Raw genomic sequence first — 26,450 nt, forward strand, 5'->3', positions numbered from 1 at the left:
GCATTATACTAATCTTTTCCAATTTCCAATCACTGTCCCATCAGACATTCAATGCTGTTTTAAAATTGAGCTGTCAGCTTACAGATCTAGTATTGAATCTTAGACGAATTTATCCCTTTCAAATTGAGCCCTGTCGGCTAACAAATGGGATATTGAGAGCTTGGCGAATATGCCCCTTCTCATTGAGCTGCAAATTCCTGATCGATCAGGCAAGATTCTCTTCCCACCTGTCGAAAAAAACAATATATCCCTTTATCGCCTGACAGTTAATATCAGAATTAATTCCATCTCAGTACGAGTATACAATTTAGTTTCTTACTGAACTAAAACAATGCCGGAGCTGCCAATTACTGGTGAAACACGCTAGATTTTCTTACCAAACTTAAAGGGATTGTAAAGAGGTTTTCCTGAATTTTTAGGTGTATCGCGGACATCAAGTGCACCAATTTGCACCATTATAATTAACAATCAGACGTCTTTGGTTCCTGCGATTCTACTAAAACTTAGTGCTTTATAACGTCATTATCGCAAAAGGCATTTTGTGTTATAAACAGATTTTGCGATATTGACGTCATTAAAAGCTTTAGTTTTAGTGGAATTGCAGGAACCACAGACGTCTGATTCAAAATTGAAATGGTACAAATTGATGTTATAGGTGTTCCAATACACAAAATTTTTTGAATATCTCTTTACAATCCCTTTAAACAATTTTGGTGACAAAAATTACCGGTGAATCACGCGAGATTCTCGCCAATGACATAATAGATAATCTGGAGGTGACCTTCAGGTTGGAACTGAGTTGGACGTGTCGCGTGTTAGTTTGATGAATGACCGTCATTAGATTAGCTATTAAGGTCGTTTCATTTTACTCAGTTCAGTACAGTTATTACTTCATCGGCAGCCGTTATCTTTACTGGCAAAAATGAATAAAAACTGAAATAAGTTATTTATCTTCGCAAAATCACAAAGGCAGAGGCTAATGCCGTAACGTAAGACGGCATTCTGTTGAGTGAACAGATGAAATTAAGTTTTATATTCTACTGTTCTGTATCTTATTTGACTAATGAAATGAAATAGAGTTTTATATCCTACTCTTCTGTACCTGATTGGGCTAATGAAATAGAATGAAGTTTTATGTCCTACTGTTCTACACCTTATTGTTCTAATGAAATAGCATAGCATAGTTTTATATCCTACTGTTTTGTACCTGATTAGACAAATGAAGACGTGCAATGCCTTGTATTGTGCAATGAGGGACATTATGTTAGAGGCAATGAAATAAGATTTTTTGAATTTCCAACTGTCGAGGGATCTTTAACATGCGAGGCTGTAGCACACTGGGATTCGGTTTATTGTTCATCCGGACAACCAGACACGTTTCCCATTTCAGCCCCTCTGACCTGTATTACTGATAGGGATTCCACGAGGTCCCTAAAATGTCTAAAATGTAGGCAATAACAAAAGCGTTAAGTTCGTTTAAAGAATACGTGTCCTGTATCCCAATAACATGTAGAACAGCAGGACGTAAAACTCGATTAACTTCTTTTCTAAGACTATAGTGGTATTGTCTGTTACACTTCCTTTTATTTTATCCATTTCAAACGGTGTCTGCTTTCTCTGAGTTGCGAATTAAAAAATGGCAAATCTCGAGTTTCCTGATTTGAAATTGTCGGTTTTTATCACATCGCCCACATTGAAATAGTTTCAATCCAATTTTCACAAATGAAGAAATTCGCCAACTTCGACCTTTTATCACCGCGGCTGATTGCAGACGATGAAAAGAGAAAACTGTCGAACCGTGTTGTTCTCCTTTAGTTTTTATCACTACCAATAATGGAGCCTTTCAATTCAGACACACCATGCGTCAGATATTAGCTACTTGATTCCAATTCGGTCGTTCCCGACAATTTCCGTATATCAGAATCTAATTCCACTGAATCTATTACACAGCGCTAGCGGAACATTCATGGTTGGCCGTTTGTTTGATGTCATTATAAAAAAAGCAGGAAGTACAAGAAATTCAGAGATGAACAAACCAATGTTAAGTAACTATACCCTGAAACAGTCTTTACATTAGTAAGAGTTTCGAGCACAGGGCAGTGTCTTCATTAGCCCACATGGACCATGTAACATGGTGCAGAAAAATAGGACGTAAAACTCCATTCATTGAGCCTTAAACTACCAGCTGACAGACTGGATGAAAAACTACCAACCAAACAACAACCCCACAGCCCATCCAAGTACCCTATATTCTAGACAATTTGGGCCAGAAATCGGTTTTCAATAGGTCTCAATAACAAATCGGAACCATGAGGAGACAAACTTAAAGTTTGAGATATTGAGTCTAATAGTTGTTTAATAAGTTTTTCTCACGCCCGAACCTCCATCCACTCCCCAGCCCCCTGACTCGGGGATCAGTCTATAAACAGGTCGAAACGTTGTCTAGATAAACCAGAGTTTGAGATATTGATGGTAGAAGTCTGACAGTTGTTTAATAAGACGATCAGGTTCAACTCGACTGAAGTTGTACTTTCATTTACTTCACGTCACTTTTCTAGACATTATTTACCAGATTTGAGCATTCATTGATTCGTTTATAATCAATATTCGTCTTGATACAACTTGGCAAAAACTAAATTCAATCCGGTTTTAACTATCATGTCCAATAAGGTGCAGAACGCTGTTTCGTAATCAATAAGTTACAGAACAGTAGAACTGTATGTAATGGTGTGTCTAGCTAGACACTAGTTTAGATAAACGGTGGCTCACTGCTATCGTGTCACAATCTGCTAGATAGCTGGACATTAGTTTAGATCAATGGTGGCTCACTGCTATCATGTCACAATCTGCTAGCTAGTTGGACATTAGTTTAGATAAACGGTGGCTCACTGCTATCATGTCACAATCTGCTAGCTAGTTGGACATTAGTTTAGATAAACGGTGGCTCACTGCTATCATGTCACAATCTGCTAGCTAGTTGGACATTAGTTTAGATAAACGGTGGCTCACTGCTATCGTGTCACAATCTGCTAGATACCTGGACACTAGTTTAGATCAATGGTGGTTCACTGTTATCTTGTCACAAACTGCTAGATAGCTGGACATTAGTTTAGATCAATGGTGGCTCACTGCTATCGTGTCACAATCTGCTAGATAGCTGGACACTAGTTTAAATCCATGGAGACTCACTGCTATCGTGTCACAATCTGCTAGCTAGCTGGACATTAGTTTATATCAATGGTGACTCACTGCTATCGTGTCACAATCTGCTAGATAGTTGGACACTAGTTTAGATCAATGGAGACTCACTGCTATCGTGTCACAATCTGCTAGCTAGCTGGACATTAGTTTAGATCAATGGTGGCTCACTGCTGTCGTGTCACAATCTACTAGCTAGCTAGACACTAGTTAAGATCAATGGTGACTCTCTGCTATCGCGTCACAATCTGCTATATAGCTGGACACTACTCTAGATCAATGGTGACTCACTGCTATCGTGTCACAATCTGCTAGCTAGTTGGACACTAGTTTAGATCAATGGTGGCTCACTGCTATCGTGTCACAATCTACTAGCTAGTTGGACATTAGTTTAGATCAATGGTGGCTCACTGCTATCGTGTCACAATCTGCTAGCTAGCTAGACACTAGTTTAGATCAATAGCTGCTCACTGCTATCATGTCACAATCTACTAGCTAGCTAGACACTTATAGTTTAGATCAATGGTGGCTCACTGCTATCGTGTCACAATCTACTAGCTAGTTGGACATTAGTTTAGATCAATGTGGCTCACTGCTATCGTGCCACAATCTGCTAGCTAGCTAGACACTAGTTTAGATCAATAGCTGCTCACTGCTATCATGTCACAATCTACTAGCTAGCTAGACACTTATAGTTAAGTTACAGAACAGTAGAACTGTATGTAATGGTGTGTCTAGCTAGACACTAGTTTAGATAAACGGTGGCTCACTGCTATCGTGTCACAATCTGCTAGCTAGTTGGACATTAGTTTAGATCAATGGTGGCTCACTGCTATCGTGTCACAATCTGCTAGATAGCTGGACACTAGTTTAAATCCATGGAGACTCACTGCTATCATGTCACAATCTACTAGCTAGCTAGACACTTATAGTTTAGATCAATGTTGGCTCACTGCTATCTTGTCACAATCTACTAGCTAGCTAGACACTTACAGTATAGATCAATGGTGGCTCACTGCTACCGTGTCACAATCTGCTAGCTATAAGATTTGAACGACATATAGAAGCACATATAATAAATCTGCTAGCTAGTTGGATCGTATGTTACAGTAGCTCACTATTATCTTACTGCTACCATGACAGAATCTGTTAACTAGTTAGACTATATTTAATGGAGTTTAACTGCAATCGTGCTATCGTGTACGATGATATGGTATAATATGAAGCAGTGACTATTGGAACGGAAGAAGGTCAACTGCGAATGTCTGTAATCTTGAAAGCCGTGAATAGCACGAATATTAAATCTTTTTTACGTATTAAATACTTCACTTATAGGAATTAAATTCAACCACGTGGAAAAAATGGAAGATTTTCCGAGAGACATGTAACAGTTGAGACTGTAGTAAGAAAATTCCAAGACAAATTCCAGGTCGAAGAGTCGATTGAATCACCATAAAAATAGTCTTTTTTCTTGCCATTTTCTGACATTGAATTAATGGTAGTCATTTCAGAGTAAAAACTACATTATAAATTGTTGTTCGCCAATGATCAGAAATAGAGTTGAATATCATAGGTCCAGGGCTGTATATTAGTCAAAAAGCTTCTGTGGTCTACCTCCGCTTAAATATTCAGCACTTGCAAGACTCGCCAATTTACGAGAAACTTAGATTACATGGTGCAAAATCCTTGCTTTTGGAAGAGACAGCTGTGTGGCATTAGCCTTTTCTTCAGCGTTTGGTCGAAAAGTTTAATTCCAACGATTTTGCAAAAGCTGCTAGCTATAACCCGGCAGATGAATACATTTTGAAATTAATGATTAATGATTGAAATAATACCTCAAGATTTAGATCTGCAAGTTGGTTTTTCGAAATACAAAATTCAATTTAGGTTTCATAACAAAACAATTTGTAGATGTTAAACAACACAGTATGAAAAACGAAATGAAATATCTGGAGCTGTATTAAGCACGAGTTAACAGAGTAAACGCATGGTTAGAAAACGAGTCAAGAGCTGTGTTTTCTAAGAACTTATCTTACGGACTGATGCACTAACATTGTGTTAAAAGGTTACATAAAATTGATCTCTTTCAATCCGCTACGATCCTTTTAATCTTAATTCTTGATCTTCAAACTTTATATCCAATTTCAAAACCACGAGGACGTATGACATTTGTCGGGGTTTTATAAGTCCAATAAGATACAGAATTGAATTCAAAACTCCATCGAATTTCTTAGCTCGTTAGTTCAATAAGGGAAACTCCACTACATTTCATTAGCTTAATAAAATACAGAACAGTAGGATATAAAACTTCATTTCATTAGTCCAATAAGATACAGAACAGTAGGATATAAAACTCCATTTCATTTCATTAGTCCAATAAGCTACAGAACAGTAGGATATAAAACTCTATTTCATTTCATTAGTCTAATAAGATATAGAACAGTAGGATATACAACTCTATTTCATTTCATTAGTCTAATAAGATACAGAACAGTAGGATATAAAACTCCATTACATTTCATTAGTTCAATAAGATATAGAACAGTGGGATACAAAACTACATTTCATTTCATTAGTCCAATAAGACACAGAACAGTAGGATATAAAACTCTATTTCATTTCATTAGACCAATAAGATACAGAACAGTAGGATATAAAACTCTATTTCATTTCATTAGACCAATAAGATACAGAACAGTAGGATATAAAACTCTATTTCATTCCATTAGTTCAATAAGATACAGAACAGTAGGATATATAACTCCATTACATTTCATTAGTCCAATAAGGTACAGAACAGTAGGATATAAAACTCCATTACATTTCATTAGTCCAAATGGGTGCCGATTCTATTGACTTGACAAATAAAGTATAGAACAGTCGAGCGTGAAACTCCGTGTTGAAATCAATTAGGTCATAAGTCATAAGTCATGAAATAAAATCGTGTTGGCGAGAAGAAAAGGTTGACTTAGAGTATGATTTAAAGCTTAGGGAGAAATTAGAAACGGTTTTGATTGAACTTATTGATTATAGATGTGAAAAGCCCTGTATTTAATCACGGCCTTCTCGCCATTACCGCCGTCTTTTTTCTTTTTCACTTTCTTCTGTTGACCGGTCAGTAGGTTATACAGTCCCTAACTAGTTTACAAATAGTCTCACTAACAAGGCAGGAATTGACTATTTGGAAGGTTGGGGGTTTTAAGGCATAAGGTTCTGTTTCACAAAGTATTTCACTATAGTGACAATTTTGCCGTTGACCACATTCTAAATTACAACCTAAAGTAAATATATGTCTTCTGACCACCAAAGGTCCTTTATATGAGAGCAATCGAATCATCCCTTCTCCGAAGTTTTTTTTTTTTTAAACAGATAATAGTATAACAGTGAACCACACTCTGAAATATAACTAAGGGTTAGGTGATGCCTGGTGTATCTATAAACAGATAATAGTACAGCAGTGGACCACTCTCTAGAATATAACCCATAATTAGGTATTATCAACTGTACGAACAGCGGTGATCGGACTAAAGCAATTATCAGGTCTTGTAATTACCAAATCGATTCTGATGAAGGAGACTATACAGTGATTGGAAAACAAACCGTTAACATTGATTGCGCTTTATGGGGATTTCTTTCAAGTCGTGAAGACAATGAATAATTCGAGTAATTGCCTTTGCTAATCTGACCTAGTACCGGTGATAAAATATGTCTTTTTCTTCTCGGGTCGATTCTTACATTAACTGGATCAAAAGTTTATCGGTAACCAATTTGAGACATTTTCAAATCAGCATTCGTTTTTTTTTTGTTTTTTAACCCCAGCATGTTTTTTTTATCTTTGCTGTTATTTTTGGTTTCTTTATCCTTTTGTGGCTCTTTAAGGGACAGATTTATCTAAATCTATTTTTCAATTTTTGTCCTTTTTGCAGCATTCTTAATCAGCATTCGAGATGTATATTCCATATTCGTTCCGTTAAATCTAGAGTACAATTTGTTCACGAGGATCCTGTCTGCCAGCTGGTTCTTAACCAAACTTCGTGGCATTTATCCTTTTCAAATTATCCGTACCCATTTAGACTGGAAAACTTTCACACGACGATGGAGATTATAACACACGTCCACCATTTCTTATTCTTTACCCATTTACAGATGGGTCCACTGGAGTATTATTGAGGTCACGTGTTGGTGGTATCACGTGTTCCGGAAGTAAATTTCACAGATTATGAAGGTAGTGATGCTAAGACCAGTACCTCGAAAGTGGGCCCGGTGTCTTCCTTCAACCCTTATCACAAATCATTCCAGGACTCACAATGTTATTATTTTGTGTCTTTCAGATCAGCTTTTTCTCGACAAGTCCAGAATTAAGTAATACAGACCGATTCCCGTTCTTTCTTCGGACCATTCCTTCCGACATCAACCAGGCCCAGGCCATGGTGGAGCTGGTCAAACTCTTCAGGTGGACCTACGTCTCAGTCGTGTACGAGGAATCCAGCTACGGCATGAAGGTAATCCAATTTTTATCTCTTCCATTTATCTTTATTAATGAAATGAATGGAGTTTTACGTCCTACTTTCTGTTTATCTTCATTAATGATTAATTCTTCATTTGTTTTATATCAAATGTCCATCACATCAAAGACCATGGTATTCATTTTTTGTTTCATGTATCTAGCAACACGGGTTTTAATATTTATGTGGATAATTCAAATGCCAGTAACAAAACTTAATCTAAGTTTCTGATTTATCAAAGTTAACCCCATTGTACACTTCACATAGTTCATATCCGTGATCTCCAATAAATGAAGTAGACATGACATGACTCTATTAGCAACAATGAATCATTTAAGATAGTTTGACTTTTGGTTTTAAACAACATCCTGCATTCCTGCTCACAGAGTGCGAAAAGTTGGTGCCAACACACTCTTTCAACTCACCCACCGAATTTCGCATAATTCACAGAAGACTTAAAAGGAATAGGAGAGATAGCAGACTTGTTGACGCAATATCATAACGATGGTGAAACCTTATAGAGCCTGATAATTCTGTACTTAACTACTTATAACCTCAGCAGACGTAAGGAATACGACATATACATTAGTGCAGACGTGTACACTTGTGACGTCATCCTACGTATAATTTGTGCTGTAACTTCTGCCGGGCTTCTTTTAAGTAAAAAAAATTAAAATTTCTACTTCAAGATTTAAATCGATAAAGAGTGTCGAAATGTCTTTGATGTTGAAAGGGTCTCTTCGCGCGTCATAAAGCAAGTCAAAAATATTTGAATAATTCAGTAGCAACTCACAAGTTGGTCGCCTAAATATTCTATTATCAAAATAAATAAACCCCGACGAGGAATGTCTCCTCGCTACCAAAGGTATTTTTGGGGAATTGGGTGACGACCAATGACCATGAAGTGGCTATCGGATCGTACACATGTATATAGTTATTGGAGCGCCATTGAATAGTTATCGGATCGTACACATGTATACAGTTATTGGAGCGCCATTGAATAGTTATTGGATCGTACACATGTATATAGTTATTGGAGCGCCATTGAATAGTTATCGGATCGTAATAAGTACCCTTATATCGCCCCATCCTCAGGGGATCTTTGACGCTCCTTCCGAGCGTGTAAATTGTCGTAGATCGCTGCCTAGTGGAATGGGGGTATCTCCCACCGTTGCAGTTATTGCAAATGGGATACGTTTTTGCTCCGAAACGAAATAAAAAGGAACACAGAAAAAAGAGAAATAAATCATATCTTCCAAGGATAACAACTTAGATTCACTTAGGATCCTTCCTACCAACTGGTCATTGGAAGATAATAACCAAAACATCCTGATTGCGCAATACAAAAAAAAAACTGTCAAAGTTCTATTTTCGAATAGAGAAATAAGATTTCTATTATAGGATTAAAACAAGATTCAGGTCAATCAAATATGTTGTCACTCGCTGTCTTGTATTATAGAAAGTCGAGAGGAAAACACGCAAACCATCTTAAAATCTTAATAAGTCTTAATATAATCCTATCTTGTTGTGAAGTCCGATACTTCTTAACTTGTTTTTTTTTTTTTTTTTTTTTTTAATTAAATTGCACGTCGTATTAGAGAAGTTTCGGATATACGTCGTAAAATATCAGGACATTTAGATTCGAATGGAGACTTGATATTTCGTATCAAATTCAAGGTTTTCGAAAATAACAGAACCTTATCAACATACGAAACTACGTATTGTTCTTACATGGAAATAACACACGAACGTAGTATACAGCCATTTTGAATCTCTTCCTCGACTTAATAAGTCGAGTTTTTTTTTCTTTGAAAAAACCTGAATATTTCAGCAAAGATATAACATCACAGATAAAGCAATTTGTAAAACTTTAAATGTTTGTTGAAATATTAAAGCCTTTTTCAAAATTCGACTTATTAAGTCAAGGAAGATGGCTGTGACGTACGTTCGTGTGTATTACCATAGTTTCATATGCCTCATCAACACAGCTTTAACAAAGATTCTTCTCTCAGACACTTCACTTTATAATCTCAATGGATCTCAACAAGAGTTTCGGATATAAATCCTCATCAGGATAAAAACAATAATCTTTATTAGAACGACTCATCTTATGATCTAAACAAATCTCAGGGCCAGTTTAGGTTATAAAATCCTCATCAGGACAAAAATCAAAACCAAGTACAGTGATCTAAAACTGTATTACTGGGCCAAGAGGGTTAATGCTATTAACGTCACTACTGACATAGAACTTGTCAAAGTTGAATCCATTTCATTGCTCAGCCGACGTCAGTACAGTGGAATTAATTCTTCATCTTTAATTCAAGCCACAGGCAACTCGGCAACAATCACTGAATTAAAGATTATATGATTTCCATCGACAGTTATGAAAGAAAGAAATAACCATTTTTACGAGGATAACAACTTAGGTTCATGAAGATCCTGTCTACCAGCTGGTCCTTGATCAAACAAGGATTAAAACTTATGTTCATGGATATCCAGTCTACTAGCTGGCCCTTGATCACACAAGGATAACAATTTATGTTCATGAAGATCCAGTCTATCAGCTGGTCCTTAAACAAACTTCTTGGTATTGATCTCACCAGGATAGCGACTTAGGTTCTGGAGGATCTTGTCTACCAGCTAAAAAAAAATTGCACCCCTATTTCAACAAATCTTGAGATTTGATTTATTTCGCGTAGAACCTCCCAGACACTCCATGGGAGGGTTACGATTATGCTCTTCCATAGAAATCCAACATTTTAAATTTCAACCTCAAAGGTTGTCCCCCCATGAAGTCGGTCTGCCCCCTATTTATAACCTCAGTCTCGAGAGGCTGACGCCGCCGCTGGTTGGTATTTATATTATTATCACAGAGTGGCTACATTTTGAATTTAATTTCGTTCAAGTTGTCCCCCATGAAGTCAGTCTGTTCCCAGTCTCAGGAGGTTGGCGCCGCCACTGGTTGGTATTCATTTTATGATCAAACCATTCCCTTAATAGCCATCGTCATCTCATGTGACTAAACGGTTCACATAATCTACAGATCAATCCGGTTTAAATACGACTAGACCCATTACGGCGCTCGTTACCGCCAATTCCTGTCACAGTGCCAGGAATCTTTATTTATGTCATGCCACCACAAGTTAATTTGTCCTCCCAGGCATTCGTTATATATTATTCAAATCAGAATTACCGTTTACAGATATGCAAATTTATTCTTCAAATTAGCTTACTTCTGCTAAAGAATTAGGCTCAGTCTACTTCCGGTTTGAAGTGCTTTAATTTAAACTTTGGTGGCGTACTTCCGGCAAGTAAGGTACCATCTGTTTCAGATCATAAATATCAATTTTTCTACTCCAGATTGGGTTAAAACTGTGCAATGAGGAAAGGTTTGTCAACCCAAGGGCAAATGTCGCTATCAAGGCAGCAGGGCATACACCATACTCTGCAGGAACACATGATGCCATTTGTCAAATGGGTTTGTCAACTCACAATGCCTCGAAGGAGAGTCCACTTATACGACGAGTAGGATTTAGAGGATGCCCAAAAAACTAGACAGTTTTGTCATCCTAATAAATGCTTTTCATGCTATTCCTAAAATGGATAGAGATAGCGCTGAAATTGAGCTCTATCAGCTGGTAAAGTAAATATCTAGATGACTATACAGATAGCTGAAATTGAGCTCTATCAGCTGGTTAAGTAAATATTTAAATGACTATACAGATAGCTGAAATTAAGCTCTATCAGCTGGTAAAATAAATATGTGGACGACCATACAGATAGCTGAAATTGAGTTCTATCAGCTGGTAAAGTAAATATTTAGATGACTATACAGATAGCTGAAATTGAGCTCTATCAGCTGGTAAAGTAAATATTTAGATGAATATACAGATAGCTGAAATTGAGTTCTATCAGCTGGTAAAGTAAATATGTAGATGACCATACAGATAGCTGAAATTGAGCTCTATCAGCTGGTAAAGTAAATATGTAGATGACCATACAGATAGCTGAAATTGAGCTCTATCAGCTGGTAAAGTAAATATTTAGATGACTATACAGATAGCTGAAATTTAACTCTATCAGCTGGTAAAGTAAATATGTAGATGACCATACAGATAGCTGAATTTGAGCTCTATCAGCTGGTAAAGAAAATATTTTGAGTTTATAAAATATATGATTAAACTGAAATCAAGTTCTTCAGCTGATAGAGCTAACATTTAGACGACCATATCCCTTAAAGACTAATTCCACGACAAGTCTAGAATGATAGGTACTAAGTAGACAGGATATCTTCGACATTTGAAAGATAAAATCCCCCTAATCACTCTGTCTGTGGTGGACAATTAACATTCTAAAATCATTTACTTTATCAAACTAACAAATTACTCTGAGTTCTTTCATTACAACTGTGATTTATAGGCTAGTTTACTTGACAACTGTCCGACATTCTTCACAATCAACGAATTCAAACAATTTATTCAAATCACAATCAACGAATTCAAACAATTTATTCAAATCACAATCAACGAATTCAAACACTTTATTCAAATCACAAAGAGAAATGACAAATATGCTATTCAAATAACAAGAACTGACTTCAAAACTTTTATTCAGATCACAAGGTGAAAACTCTATACTAACTCTATTTGTATTTGTATTAAGACTTCAAAATTTTATTCACATCACATCAAAGTTTGTATTCAAATCATAACGAGAAACCCGAAAAACCTTTATTCAAAGCACAAGAAGAAATGAAGAATATTTTATTCAAATAACAAGAACGGAAAGGAGAAAACTATCTATTCAAATCACAAGGAGGAAACTCACTTTAAAAACAAACTTTATTCATATCTCAAGGAGAAAATATTTTATTCAAATCACAAAGAGAAAACATACTTGACAAGCTGTGATTCAAATCACAAGGAAGAAGCCGATTGAAAATCACAAAGCGCAAAGCATCAACATTTTTACAGAATTCAAAGAAAACTGGAACGAAAAAAATGCCGTTGTGTCTCTCCATTACATTTAATATTACAGCACTCCCTTCTCCAGTCCTCGCAACCCCGTATTATCCTCCCAAGATGTTTTCCAATCTTGTTGAAAATATTTTCAATTGAATTAAAGTTTTCAAGTATATCAAAATTTAAAGATGTGGGTACGGTGTGAGATATTTGCTATATCATTCACTGTATCACTGTTCGTCTCAAGAGTAGCTATTGAAATAAATTCTTTTGTTGTTTACGAATAAAAAATATCGATCTGGGTTTGGGAACAAATTGAATTCTGTTAAATGATAGGATTCAATTGAAATGCAAGGTTGTTATATTTAAAGGTTCCCTGTCGTCTAAATTGATTAGAGATTATCTGTTGCTGCCACCAGACGTGTTTCTGATACACGGTTCTCGTCAGGACAGCAAGCTGGTACCTTGATAGTAGTTGTTTAGCTATTTGACTATAGAACTTATCTCATGCTGTAGACAAGTGCTTTTGATACACAGTGCTCATTAGGACAATTCAATTTGTTGAGAAAGGGGTTCACTTATCGTCATTTAATTATACGATTGACTTGAGCCGAAACTACCATTCTAAAAAGTGATACAGGTAACGGGAAAAGTCTATCAAAAGAAAAAGCTCTCTATTACACGAATAAGTACTTCTTTAGGGTTTACGCCCCGATTTCAAGTCGGAAAACCCTTTATCTCTTTTCAAAATGAAACTCAGACCTGTGTTTTTGTAGCAGGTAAAGCTAAATAAATGGACATATTCCTTGAAGCCTGATACCCCAGACTAAATTGGTCCTTTTGATGAGGACGAGGGTCAAAAAGATACAAGCTAAATTGCCAAGGGTTGTCCAAGGCAGACTAAAAATCTATTAGACACAATTTAAACAAGAACCCATTGCGTGAGCCTAAACTTTGATTGTAAATATAATCATTAGTGCCTCCTTTGATCATACATTCATTTTGAAAATATTATAGAAATTAATTGATTCCTTGGAAATGTAAGAAAATTGATGCGTAAGTAATGAATATGATGTTTACTGATTGTTCCAATGCCTTTGACACAGAATACCCTAGACTGGACATTTAAATAAATACTTAACAAATTTGTCATCTTGACATCCCTGTCAGTTCACATAGCTAATAATGTTATTTGGTATTTAGGTTTGTCAACTCGACATCCCTTTCAGAGAGTCCACATAGCTTATAATCTCAGCTTTCCTTTCAGAGAGTCCACATAGCTAATGTTTAGTTGATATTTAGGTTTGTCAACTCGACATCCCTTTCAGAGAGTCCACATAGCTTATAATCTCAGCTTTCCTTTCAGAGAGTCCACATAGCTAATGTTTAGTTGATATTTAGGTTTGTCAACTCCACATCCCTTTCAGAGAATCCACATAGCTAATAATGTTTATTTGGTATTTAGGTTTGTCGTCTCAGCTTTCCTTTCAGAGTGTCCACATAGCTAATAATGTTTATTTTGTATTTAGGTTTGTCGTCTCAGCTTTCCTTTCAGAGAGTACACATAGCTAATAATGTTTATTTGGTATTTAGGTTTGTAAACTCAGCATCCCTTTCAGGGAGTCTATATAGCTAATAATTTCCATTAAATGTAGTATGACACAAAGTTAAATTTTTATTGTACTTCTTATTGCATCAATGACGTCATTTCCTGATTATATCAAAATACAAATCAGAGAGTAGAACAAAAAAAATAATTTGTGACGAAACTCACTGGACCCAAGAGATCCAACATGCAATCAAAAACCAACTTTATATTCAGATTGATAAAGGTCATTTTATTAGGATGGCACAAAATAAACAGAAATCGGAAATGAAGCAAAATAGGGGCAATCGAGTGGTATCTAAAAATAGTTATGAGAAACTTGCCTGCCTACACATCCATTTACTTTGACCTCTTACGTTCCCTTTGTCAGTGGGGCTGAGATGAAATAGTGTCTTGTTGTTAGGATGGGACAAAGAACCGAGGCCCTATATGCCACAGGCTGTTCATATTAAAGATACATCGACACTTGGAAATTGAGGTAAATTTATTCCACTGCCATTAATAAAAATACTCCCTCCTTGCACTCAACAAGGCCTTAGTCTAATAAGATACAGAACAATAGGATATAAAACTCTATTTCATTTCAATAGTCCAATAAAATACAGAACAGTAGGATATAAAACTCTATTTCATTTCAATAGTCCAATAAAATACAGAACAGTAGGATATAAAACTCCCATTTCATTTCATTAGTCCAATAAGATACAGAACAGTAGGATATAAAATTCCATTTCATTTCATTAGTCCAATAAAATACAGAACAGTAGGATATAAAACTCCATTTCATTTCATTAGTCCAATAAGATACAGAACAGTAGGATATACAACTCCATTTCATTTCATTAGACCAATAAGGTACAGTACAGTTAGACGTGAAAAGTCATTTTATTTCGTTTGAAATTGGAAATTGACTTAAACCGGAATGACATGTCTCCGATACTGCGAGATACGAGATTTACACAGAAGCGGAAAACCGGAACACCGGAAATAACATATTACATTCAATTCCGCCTTTACGGAGTTTATAAAATTTAGTTCGCATATTAAATTTAACAAATTTCTTCAAGGACGCGAAGAAACATGTAATAAATTATCAATTCGTTTCGGCAGAATGCAGTAAACGACTATAAATTTTGTTTTGTAAAATAACGACATGATCCGATCACGCGCCTTCCTCAATGAAAACAGAAAGATTAGTCGACTAGAAACTAATTTCTTTCTGCTTCGCGTTCACCAATAAATGGAACCTTGTAAAATTTTCAGATTGACTGATCTCGGAAGGAAAGTGGACAGTTAGGAATCGTCGAAGCCAAGAAATAAAAGTCGTATTTTCCTTTTTATTGTCTTGAATTCCTGCGTCAGATTTTAAAATCAGAAGATTAATATTAAACTTTTGTTTTTGTAATTTCATGATTTTTTGCCAGATTGAAATACGCTTAAAATTGAAACGCTATAATTCTTGCTATTTAATTTTTTGAACGGAAATTTTTATGAATAGTGTTCGCCTTCAATTAAATGAAAGGGTCAAACTATGTAATGACGCTATGATAACAATAATATCTTAAATTTTAGACAATACTGACGCCAGATTTCAATTGTGACAGGGATAGCTAAAATGATATTCTAGGTATGGCTGAAATTGTGGAACCACGCCGGTAAAATTTGTTCATCGATCAAAGGTTCTAAAAAGGGTACTTGGAAAGTCTTGAAACCCCGAACCTCGCACCCAATAACATCACTTCTCCCAGTTTCTGTCCCAGAGATATGTAGACGACTGTAATTACATGTATGGTCAATATATGGCTAACTTCGAAGAATGATGGCGGTGAATCTGCTCATCAATCAAAGGTCCCAAAAGGGCGTCGGTCGTCGAACCCCGAACCCCGCACCCAAAAACATCACTTCCCCCAGTCCCTGTCCCTAAGATATTTAGACGACCACGTCCCTTTAAAAGGTTATTTTAATAATTGCAGGGTTTCAGTGAAGTTGACAAGTTGTTGAAAGAGGCTGGAGTTTGTCTTGCGGCGGCTGAGATTCTAATGAAAGACTCCGGCGTGGCGGTGAATGAAGAATATGACAAGGTCGTTCATAGATTGCAGAGGAAAGGAAAAGCCAAAGGTGAGACTGAAAACTGACATTAAAGGGAATATCAAGTTTGTAAAACTGACATAAGGAATGTCATAAAAGAGGTGTGAAGATTGAATCAAATACTTTAGGGAATGTCCAAACTGAAATCTGACATCTAAGAGAATGTCAAGACTGAAAACTGGCATCATTGGGAATGTCAAGACTGAAAACTGGCATCATTTGGGAAGGTCAAGACTGAAAACTGGCATCATTAGGGAATATCAACATTGAAAAATAACGTGAGGAATGTCAAAAAGGGGAATGTCAAGATTTAAAACTGGCATTATAGTGAATGTCAAGAGTGGAAAATTGCCATAATAGGGAATATCAATATCAAAAACTGACATAGGAAATGTCAAAAAAGAGAATGTGATGACTGAAATTTATACACTACGAGCCGACATCAGAGAGATAGAATGTGAATATGTGGAATGCCAACACTAGAGACAGAACTCTGGAAAACTCGACATTATAGAGAATGTCAAGAAAGGGGAATGACCCTTTTTTTCATTTGTGTGACCTCGGACAATAATGGAAATGCCAGCCACCCCTTCAAATGTATTATCTGCTTTCCTTACAGGTGTAATAGTGTTCGGATCCGACCAAGAAGTGGGGGAGTTTATGAAAGCTGTCAAGAGAATGGGGGCTACTGGTGACTTTACGTGGATTGGTAGTGATGGTTGGGGAGCTAGAGGATTGGCATATCGGGGCAAAGAAAGCGAGGTACGTTCTAGGCTTAATTGAAAAGATCCTTTTGGACTTTTTTTGTTTTAGAGGAATTTCGGAAGTCGAATTTGCCTACTGAGAACGGATACAAATAGTTGAAATGTTATTCGCCTGCTTGCTTATAAAGCAAATATTTAGACGACTAGATCTCTTTGAATGAATGAATGAATGAATGAATGAATCGTTTCAGTTTCTCTGTTATTGTAGAAGTCTACTAATCAAGCCTAACTATCTGTAATCTTGTCGATGACAGATGTCACATTTTGTGGACTAAGCTGCAAGTTAAATTGATCATTGAGTCATCGGTTAACGAACATCTGGAGGTGAATTAAACCTAATTTGATAGACGACGTTGTGTTTTTTTTGGTTTCCTGCAATTCCCGCCATTAACAATTGGCACTTAATTCTACTTCCGGTTGTAGGTAGAAGGCGCGATTACTGTTCAGCCGCTAGCAGTGGAAGTTCCGGGCTTTAAAAGATACTTCATGAATTTACGACCGGAAACCAACAAACGTAACCCGTGGTTTATTGAGTATTGGGAACATCATTTTAAATGTAAATATCCGGGAAGCTTATGGACTCCACTCAACGAAGAGTACAACCAATCCTGTACAGGAAAAGAACAAATTGATGAAAGCAACGGTTTCGAGCTTGAAGCTCAGCTACAGTTTGTCAGTGATGGTGTCTTGGCGTTTGCTAACGCTGCTAAGGTTAGTTTGTTTAATAATTATTACGATATTTGTCAACCCGTTTCTAACGTTTGCTTTAGTCTTCCGATAGTCAAAGTCTCGTGTATGTGGAAGAGGTCGACAAATATTCGAAAGCTCCAGAATATAAATAGATCACTATCCCTTGGTCTAAGTGTTCTAAAAATATATTTCTATAAATTTACTTTGCTGAGCTCTTAAAGGAGTTATACCATATAGAATTTGATACCATATCCTTGCTTTAAAATAGATCCATATTTAGCTGAGCTCTTACCATATAGATGTGAAGCTTTGCACTCAAAGCAGCACTTTCGAAGTTCTCCAGAAATATATATTTATTTACCAACAAAATAGAGTTTGTTATCAGGATAAATTTCAGCTTTTTTTCTTTTGAACTTTGACAAAAGCTATCCTTAAAGAACCTAAAGTATGCGACAATGCGTCCTGTTTTCGGTAGTTAAAAGTCTTCAAGTACGCGTTCTTTAATCATGCAAAACCAGATGACTTTAGTTCCTTGTAAAAGTAGGTTGGTTGGTAGATGACAAGTTAACGTTCGCTTCCAGCGAATGCTGATATCACAGACTAGGTAGTTATTGGTAGATGACAAGTTAACGTTCGCTTCCAGCGGATGCTGATATCGCAAACTAGGTAGTTGTTGGTAGATGACAAGTTAACGTTCGCTTCCAGCGGATGCTGATATCACAGACTAGGTAGTTATTGGTAGAAGACAAGTTAACGTTCGCTTCCAGCGGATCCTGATATCGCAAACTAGGTAGTTGTTGGTAGATGACAAGTTAACGTTCGCTTCCAGCGGATGCGGATATCGCAAACTGTAAAAGTAATGGGTAGCTCCTTTAAATAGATAATCCCCTGAAGCTAATGCTACCATAAATAGATTTAATTCGAGATGGTCATCAATATCTGGTCGAATTAAGGTCGATGATCGTCCAGAAAGTACTTTATTTGAGCTTTACTAACCATTAAGTTCATTCACAAGATAAATAGATAGGGATGAAATCTTTAAATCTATAAACGGATGGTACTCCAATAAATGTTTTTAGCTATCTTAAGTCCAAGGCCGGTTATAAATAACAGCACAGATGACGTAACATATTGGCTATATTGTAGGGTGAATAATGCAGATTTTCAGACCCAATATTGTGCACCGAGCAAATAACCCAGCAACTACGTTTGAAAGTTTCACTTGGACATTTGTGATAAAACTTCTCACTTAAGCGCTAAAATAGAACGGGTACACATTGCTATCCAAATAGCTTTCTATACGCCCAGCAAGAAACACTGTGCATTGCTCTGGTTAACTTTTGTTACAACTTTCCTCGAACGCTTCAAAGGATCTAGATTCCTTTCACAGTTTTGCAATTTTGTCGCTTTGATTGTTTCATAATCCGAGTAACAGTCTTAACTGTATCGTTATCTTTATGATTGTTATTATAGAGGATGCATAAAGATCTGTGTGGAGGGCGATATGGATTATGTCCAGCCATGGACCCAATCGATGGTCGAACATTTAAACAATATCTTCTAGATGTCCGCTTTAAAAGTAAGTATGTTTGCTGGTCTATGGTTAAACCTCATGTTTATGATTTTACAAAGATAACAATTTAGGTTCTCAAGGATTTTGTCTACCATTTGGTCCAAGACAGAACCCAATAGTTAGATAACAACGAAAACAAGGATAACAAATTAGGTTCATTGAGATGAAAAACGGCCACTTTGTGTTTCCACAAACAAGAAGGTCTTTTTTTCTATTTGAAGGCATGGCCGGTACGGAGTTCCAGTTTTTACCCAATGGAGATGGTCCATCTCGTTATAGGATCTTAAACTTCGTCCAAACCTCACCAGGAAAATATGAATGGCGAACCATTGGATTCTTCAGAGATGGAAATCTTACTATAGTAAGTTACAAAGACTTATTCCATTTGGTTGGGTAGGGGTGCTGATGGGTGGTCCAAGTGGCCCATGCTTTGTGGGTTATTCCAGTTGGTCCTTGGCCAACTTAGGTTCTCGATGATCCTCTATCACCTGGTCAAAAGGCCAAACTTACTGGTTCTCGGGGATTAAAGGTGATTTATTTCAGATTGTAAAGTTTTTGTAGTTTTATTACATTAATTCTTGCTAGTTAAAACATGGGTGGGGAATCTTCGGGCTTTGGATTAATTCCTAAGAGATGTGTCTCTTTTTATTTTTGCAGGATACCCCACCGATCTTCCGATATGAAAACCCGGTCCACCCCAGTTCTGAATGTGCTAAACCTTGTACAGCCACTCAGGCCGTCATCGGAAACAACTCGTGTTGCTGGCAATGCCGGGACTGCTCCAAATACCAGTACCTTCCGACCAGGAACGCTTGTATGGAATGTCCATGGGGATCCGTCGCTTCAACTAACAAAAAATATTGCGTTTCGATTCCGCAACGTTACTTACGTTACGACGACGGCATTTCTATCGGAGCCATGGGATTAGCGGCGCTTGGTATTGTCATAACGTGTTGGGTAGCCATTGTGTTTTACCGACATCGGGAAACGCCCGTAGTTAAAGCCTCCGGTCGTGAATTGAGTTTTGTGCTTCTTGGTGGAATTTTCATGTGTTATTCCATGACATTTGTGTTGGTGTCAAAACCGCTAACGATGACGTGTGGTGCTCAAAAAATTGGAATCGGTTTGTGTTTTTCTGTGTGTTATGCAGCCATCTTGACAAAAACTAACCGAATTTCTAGAATATTTGAAGCCGGACGAAAAACTACGAAGCGTCCGAAATTTATTAGCCCTGAATCTCAGCTGGTGATTTGTGGAGGTTTAGTGGCTTGCCAAATCGTAATAAGCTTAATTTGGTTATTAATTAGTCCGCCATTAGCGATGGCGTATTACTCCAATAGGGACGATCATCAGCTCGTCTGTTCCGCAGCCATCGGAAGCGGCTACATGATCGGCTTCAGCTATCCAATATTTTTAATTATAATTTGTACAATTTATGCAATTTTAACTCGCAAAATTCCCGAAGCTTTTAACGAATCAAAGTATATCGGATTTACAATGTATACAACATGCATTATATGGCTGGCGTTTGTGGCTATATACTTCAGTACTGCTAATAGTATAATGATCAGGATTGCCACTATGTGTTTTTCCATCAGTTTGAGTGCCACCGTAGCTCTAGCTTGTATGTTTACACCAAAAGTGCACATCATTATCTTCCACCCCGAGAGGAACGTTAGACAGTCTATGATGGTTCCTCGACCAGCGTTCGGTAAAAATAACATTCCCAATAATTGTATTCGAGTGGATTCGGGAACGCAATCTGACGGTAAGTATGGTGTTTAACATCTTGTCCATACCACGCCTTGCATTGTAGGCCATATCTCTCCACTGGTGCCAAATGGAACAAGGGATGGGATTGAAAAATGACTCGTACATCCATGGATGATCATATTACGTCTAGGGGCAGTTACAGCTTTTATTTACATATTACTTACTATTACAAGAAAAACCGGATATGTGGTTTTGTTGACAACATAGCCATTTGGAATCAGACCACAAAAATCCTTATCGATTTCCATAAAAAATGACCTTATTGGCAAAAGTATCTCATTGAAAGTCTAGAAACTAATTTACAATCCTTTTAAGAAATATACACAACAATGGGACATAAAACATTAGATTGAATTAATCTAACACCTTATAAGAAATCTATGACCTAATTGTCCAAAGTTTCCTAACGATTTTTTTTATTCTCTTTTCAGATTTCGAATTAACTCATCGCCTCAATTCATCGGGTTCATTTTGTAGTGCTTACAGCCATAACTCAAGTGCAACTCAAACATTTACATACAGTAACGGTAATAGCATTAGTACACAAACATTGGATAGTATGGACCGCGAATTCGATTTGGATGATGTCGAGTTATAGTATAGAATGAATTCTTGTATTGTGTAGAGTGAGCCACAGAACGGAGCATCGAATGCAGCCGTAGAAAGTTTGGCGGTACGGTTGCAGGCGGTGAAACGTGGGCTATCATAGAGCAGATAATCGAACGCTGCATGTAAGCGAGTGAACGGAGCCATTGGTGAATCTTCGAACGCCGGTTGGTCACAAACCACAGCCATATACGCCCACCACGGCATGAGGATGGTAAATATTCAAGATTTTGGGGCAAGGGCAATAACTCTGCTTCTAACGGTCGAAAATGGCTCAAATTCGAACTTGATCTTCGTTTTATGAATATGTATACACATGCCGAATTTCATTTGATTCCATCAAAAAATCTAGTTTTTTAGAGCGTTGTCGAACGGACGGACCGACGGACGGACGGACCTTCGTTTCATGAATATGTATGCACATACGGAATTTCATTTGATTCCTTCAAACACTCTAGTTTTTATTGATGTTGATAGAAGCACTTACTGTATAGAGGTTAAAGGGCGATAACTCCTCAAAACTGACGTAAGAAGCCTCAATATTGAAAAAGCCTTAAATCAGAAGTAAACTAAACTTTCTCTAACCTTTCCATTTAGGTCAATAACATCCATTTTAAGTTCCATCAAAATTGGTTGAAAACTAAGAGAGTATCAGCATATTCAAGATTTTGGGGTAAGGGCAATAACTTTGCTTCTAACAGTCCAAAATAGCTCAAATTCGAACTTGATCTTTGATTTATGAATATGTATACACATACCGAATTTCAATTGATTCCATCAAAAAATCTAGTTTTTTAGGGCGTTTACAAGCAAATGACGGACGGACGGACGGACAGACAGAGGTGCCGACAATATACGTCCACATAGAAAGATGTGGGCGTATGAAAATAGAACGCGGCTACAAACCGTCTATTCGCAGAAATACGGAAGATGTGCAATCGAACGTCGACGCAGGAAAGACGATCCAACTCAATAGGTCAGGCAATCGAATTCATTGCACGGATTTGTGATTGATTGTCTGTATATCCGAAACACGTGTGGGCAGCATGAAATGGCCTGTTTTCAATTTGATACGAGTTTGAAATAGATTTGATGTTTTGATGCAAAGTAATATATTGTGTGCTTTCTTTGAAATAAAACAATAAAATATCCTTAAATACCTTCATTTTCAATCGCCATTTTGTCAGTTACTCTCTCTGGCATTCATTGAGCCAGCAGGAGCAGAAACGTAGGGCGTTAAACTTCATCTTATATCGCTTCATATCCAGGAATTGTTGTTGTATCTTGAACCACAACCATTTGTTCACATTCGTAAAAATTCAAAACAAATAAAAGAAGACGACCACAAAGATTGAAAACTGACCCAGGGGACACAACTCTTGTAAAATTTAATCAGACCATAAAGTTTCTTACTCATTCTTACTCATTGCGTTCAAAAAATTCATTTTAGTTACGCATCAAATATATCATTAACAATTATATAAAAAAAAACATCAAAGGTTAATGCATACACAAATCTATTAGTATAAATAAATCAAGTACCCACGGTCCGGACAGCAAAACGAAACTCAAAATCCAAACAACATTTTGGCAAAACTTTAGTCGCAACTATTCACACGAGGAAGTTTATCAATGATAAGTGAGTAAGTATTTCATAATGAAAGGTGGTATAATAATTGCTAATGGTTGAACACTACTATATTGACGATGTTTTCAGATCTTGGACGACCGAAGTAAACCACAGGAAATGAACGAAAGAAAATATCTTATGTAACATTTTAGTGACATGATAATAAATGAATCCAAATATCTAGAGCTGTATTTTAATCAAATTGATTGAAGTAGCACATAGAAAATAAATGAAACAAAATAGCTCTTCTGTATTTTAATCAGTACAAAGAACCATTGTTTTCTCATTTCACCTTATTTCGATTTGTTCACCAAAACACTCCATTTACGACGACACAGAATTTGTTCTTCAAATTGATCACAAGGTGGCCGAATTTTTCTAACGAGTTTCGGATATTTTTTCTCGAGTTCTTCGACTTTTTCAGGTACACCCTGAGTTATTTCGTCATCCGGAAGAAAACTCGGGAATACTTTTAACTGTTCCCGACACGTATCAGATAGTGGTATACTCCACAAGTCGGCTAAAGGGGCGAGGTTGTACTCCGAGAACTTCGACATCGTCTCGAACCAATAATCGATTTTTTCTTCTTCCGTTTTGAGTTGCGGCGGCATGTCTTGTTCTTCGTATTGTCGGAACGTTTTTTTGTAAACCGACCATCCGAATTGATTGTACAGCTGTGCGTATACGAATAACGCAATCCCCGGATCGCTCTGCCATTTACTAAATCCAGCAGAACTTCGGATAAATTGACGAGCTTTAGGAACTTTGCCTTCCAACCAAGAATGAATCCACGGTGATTTTTGGGCAATGACATCCATTGCGTGGAGGGTGAAGATGTTGCAAGTTACCTCCCCTGTCCCGCGAAACGTCCATGTTGGTTTCTGCATATTATGACCCAATTCGTGAAAGAGACCCCAATTTCCTGATTCCAGCAGAGTTTTATTATTCAACAGAAAGCTACTTTTGCTTGGATCTGCTACGTCCAGATGCGTCACGATCGGATATCCTGAATGCATGTATCCGCAAGATGGTTGCACGTCGGCTACGATCCATTCCCGCCGTTGTGAATTGGGGTCTGTTCCTCTAAGATGGTGATGAGCGCAAACGACTCTGTCCCACGACTCTAGAACCGCAGTCGGATCCTCAAGATCTCCGACGCTTTTGGCCGGTAACGTGAAAACAATATGATGTCCGCCGAGATCGGCCCACAGACCGGGGGCCTGACGATTGGTCTTCCAGTTGATGATGGTTTCGGGCTGAGTGAGGTCAAACAATGGAGATTCTATTGCGTTCTTAACATTGATGATGATCTTGGACGCCATCTTGGGACTCCAGACGTACATCAGACCACCAATGGGAGTCTTCATCTTCAAATTTTTCTGGGTAATTTTCTGCTTTTCAGTAATAATCGGCCATCTTTTCATGGCGTTGCTAGTTTGCAGATGATCGGAATGGCATCCGATTTGAATTTCCCATCCACAATTCAACGATTCTTCAGTCACTATCTCGAGCTCGACCTCCTCTCCTGCTCGGACGTAGAAACCGGTCGGGTGAGCTGCAGGTATCTCCGACTCAATAATAATCCGTCCATCCGACAATGGGGGGTCTTCAGTAAAATCACCCGGAAATAAATCAATGCCCGGCATCTTTTTGTAACCATTTCCGGTTTTAGCTAAGACGTCATGAAGGAACATGACTGATTTTCCAATACTTGAGGATACGGGTCTTTTCTCTGAAGGGATGCATTCGTGCTCCTTCTCCGAAATGATCTTATGGACCTTCTCTCCCGATTTCTTCATGACGGATTGGAGAACCTTCACTGGACAATCGTTGATTTGGGAGAGAGTTGAGCAACAGTTATCCAAGTGCGTATGATCCAACGCATGGATAACGTGCTGTGATTCTGATGCTTTAGAAATTGCTATGTGCAGTCCGGACTTTGGAAGCCAGAAATAACCTTTCGTGTAGATGATGCCAACCTCTTCTAAGACTTCGTACAATGGAATATCATGGATATTTTTGGTATTTCGTATTTGAAGCCAACCCCATGCACATACTGCATGAAGCAGAGCTCCGCCATTTTGAATATACTCCAATATTTCTTTGTCGGTGACGTTTGCGTTACTCTCACCTGTGCAGATCACAATTTTGGCATTTTTCAACGACTCTGGGGTCAAATTCTTAAAATTTTTCATCTCCTTCATGTCGACATTTTCACTTCGTACCAGCCACGATTTTAAATTATCATTAAAGTGTTTGATTTCCGGATTGGTATGACCGGAAGTTGTGTTAATCTTGGTTATATATCCACCATGACCAACTACGGCTATCCGACCACGTCCTAATTCCCCCACGGCTATCCATACATGCTTTTGCTGAGGATTACTCAGGATGGGCCGAGATTCGTCACCTAATACGACCAACGTACTCGGAACGCAGCCTATTTCCGGAAGTACGGAGACGTCTTTTAGAATTTCTTCCCTCCATTTTTCACCTAATTCATCCCTGACGTCAACCATTCTGGAATATACACGAAAATTCTGTCATCTATTGTGGGAGGGGGGTGAGAGGAGGGTGTTGAGTGAAGGGGGTATCAGCCTTATTAAGTACGTATGAGTTTCAAATATAAGGCCCATCATCAGTACATTAAGCGTTGGATTGTAGATTCCCTTTCTGAAACTGAATTAAGTCCGCTTCATACGCGTTTCAAATATAAGACCCAGCATCAGGACATTAAGCTTGGAATTGGAGATTCTCTTCCTCATATGTGATCTCAGAACGTGTATATAAAGAAACAGTGAACTCGCTGATTAGAAGAATACAGATGAAATACTCTGAAAATTACTTACATTTGACGGTCCACGTCTTATATCATGTAAAATATAAGATTGAAAATGTTATTTTATTGATTTATTGCCATATGTTACCTATTATACTATGACTGTATGTATTTATATAGATAGGCACAGCTAGGCCTTAGTACAGGATCAATATCTAAATCATTGATTTACTTTCTCAGTTATGTTTCACCTGTGCTGTCGACAAATTGAAGTAAC

General features: G+C 37.4%; 2 protein-coding genes across 2 annotated transcripts in view; one reads left to right on the forward strand and one right to left on the reverse strand.

Annotated features, from left to right (window-relative positions):
* LOTGIDRAFT_133010 (hypothetical protein) overlaps positions 1 to 21,170 on the forward strand; it is a gene marked incomplete at both ends in the record, with an annotated part of 68,071 nt that extends 46,901 nt beyond the window's left edge. The window contains 7 exons of the mRNA XM_009067412.1: positions 7,530 to 7,700; positions 16,244 to 16,388; positions 16,978 to 17,120; positions 17,546 to 17,833; positions 19,286 to 19,391; positions 19,607 to 19,746; positions 20,043 to 21,170. Of these exons, the coding sequence (XP_009065660.1) occupies positions 7,530 to 7,700; positions 16,244 to 16,388; positions 16,978 to 17,120; positions 17,546 to 17,833; positions 19,286 to 19,391; positions 19,607 to 19,746; positions 20,043 to 21,170 (2,121 nt within the window). The remainder of the gene's footprint in view (positions 1 to 7,529; positions 7,701 to 16,243; positions 16,389 to 16,977; positions 17,121 to 17,545; positions 17,834 to 19,285; positions 19,392 to 19,606; positions 19,747 to 20,042) is intronic.
* A 2,094-nt stretch (positions 21,171 to 23,264) lies between these two features.
* On the reverse strand, positions 23,265 to 26,274 carry LOTGIDRAFT_236481 (hypothetical protein). The gene is made up of 2 exons (XM_009067413.1): positions 26,244 to 26,274; positions 23,265 to 25,914 (listed from the first exon to the last, which is right to left on the reverse strand). The coding sequence occupies exon 2, from the start codon at positions 25,911 to 25,913 to the stop codon at positions 23,688 to 23,690; it is 2,226 nt and encodes a 741-aa protein (XP_009065661.1). The 5' UTR covers position 25,914; positions 26,244 to 26,274; the 3' UTR covers positions 23,265 to 23,687.
* Between the last annotated feature and the right edge of the window lie 176 nt (positions 26,275 to 26,450).

Source organism: Lottia gigantea (genome assembly GCF_000327385.1).
Source record: "Lottia gigantea unplaced genomic scaffold LOTGIsca_82, whole genome shotgun sequence".
Classification (NCBI taxonomy): domain Eukaryota; kingdom Metazoa; phylum Mollusca; class Gastropoda; family Lottiidae; genus Lottia; species Lottia gigantea.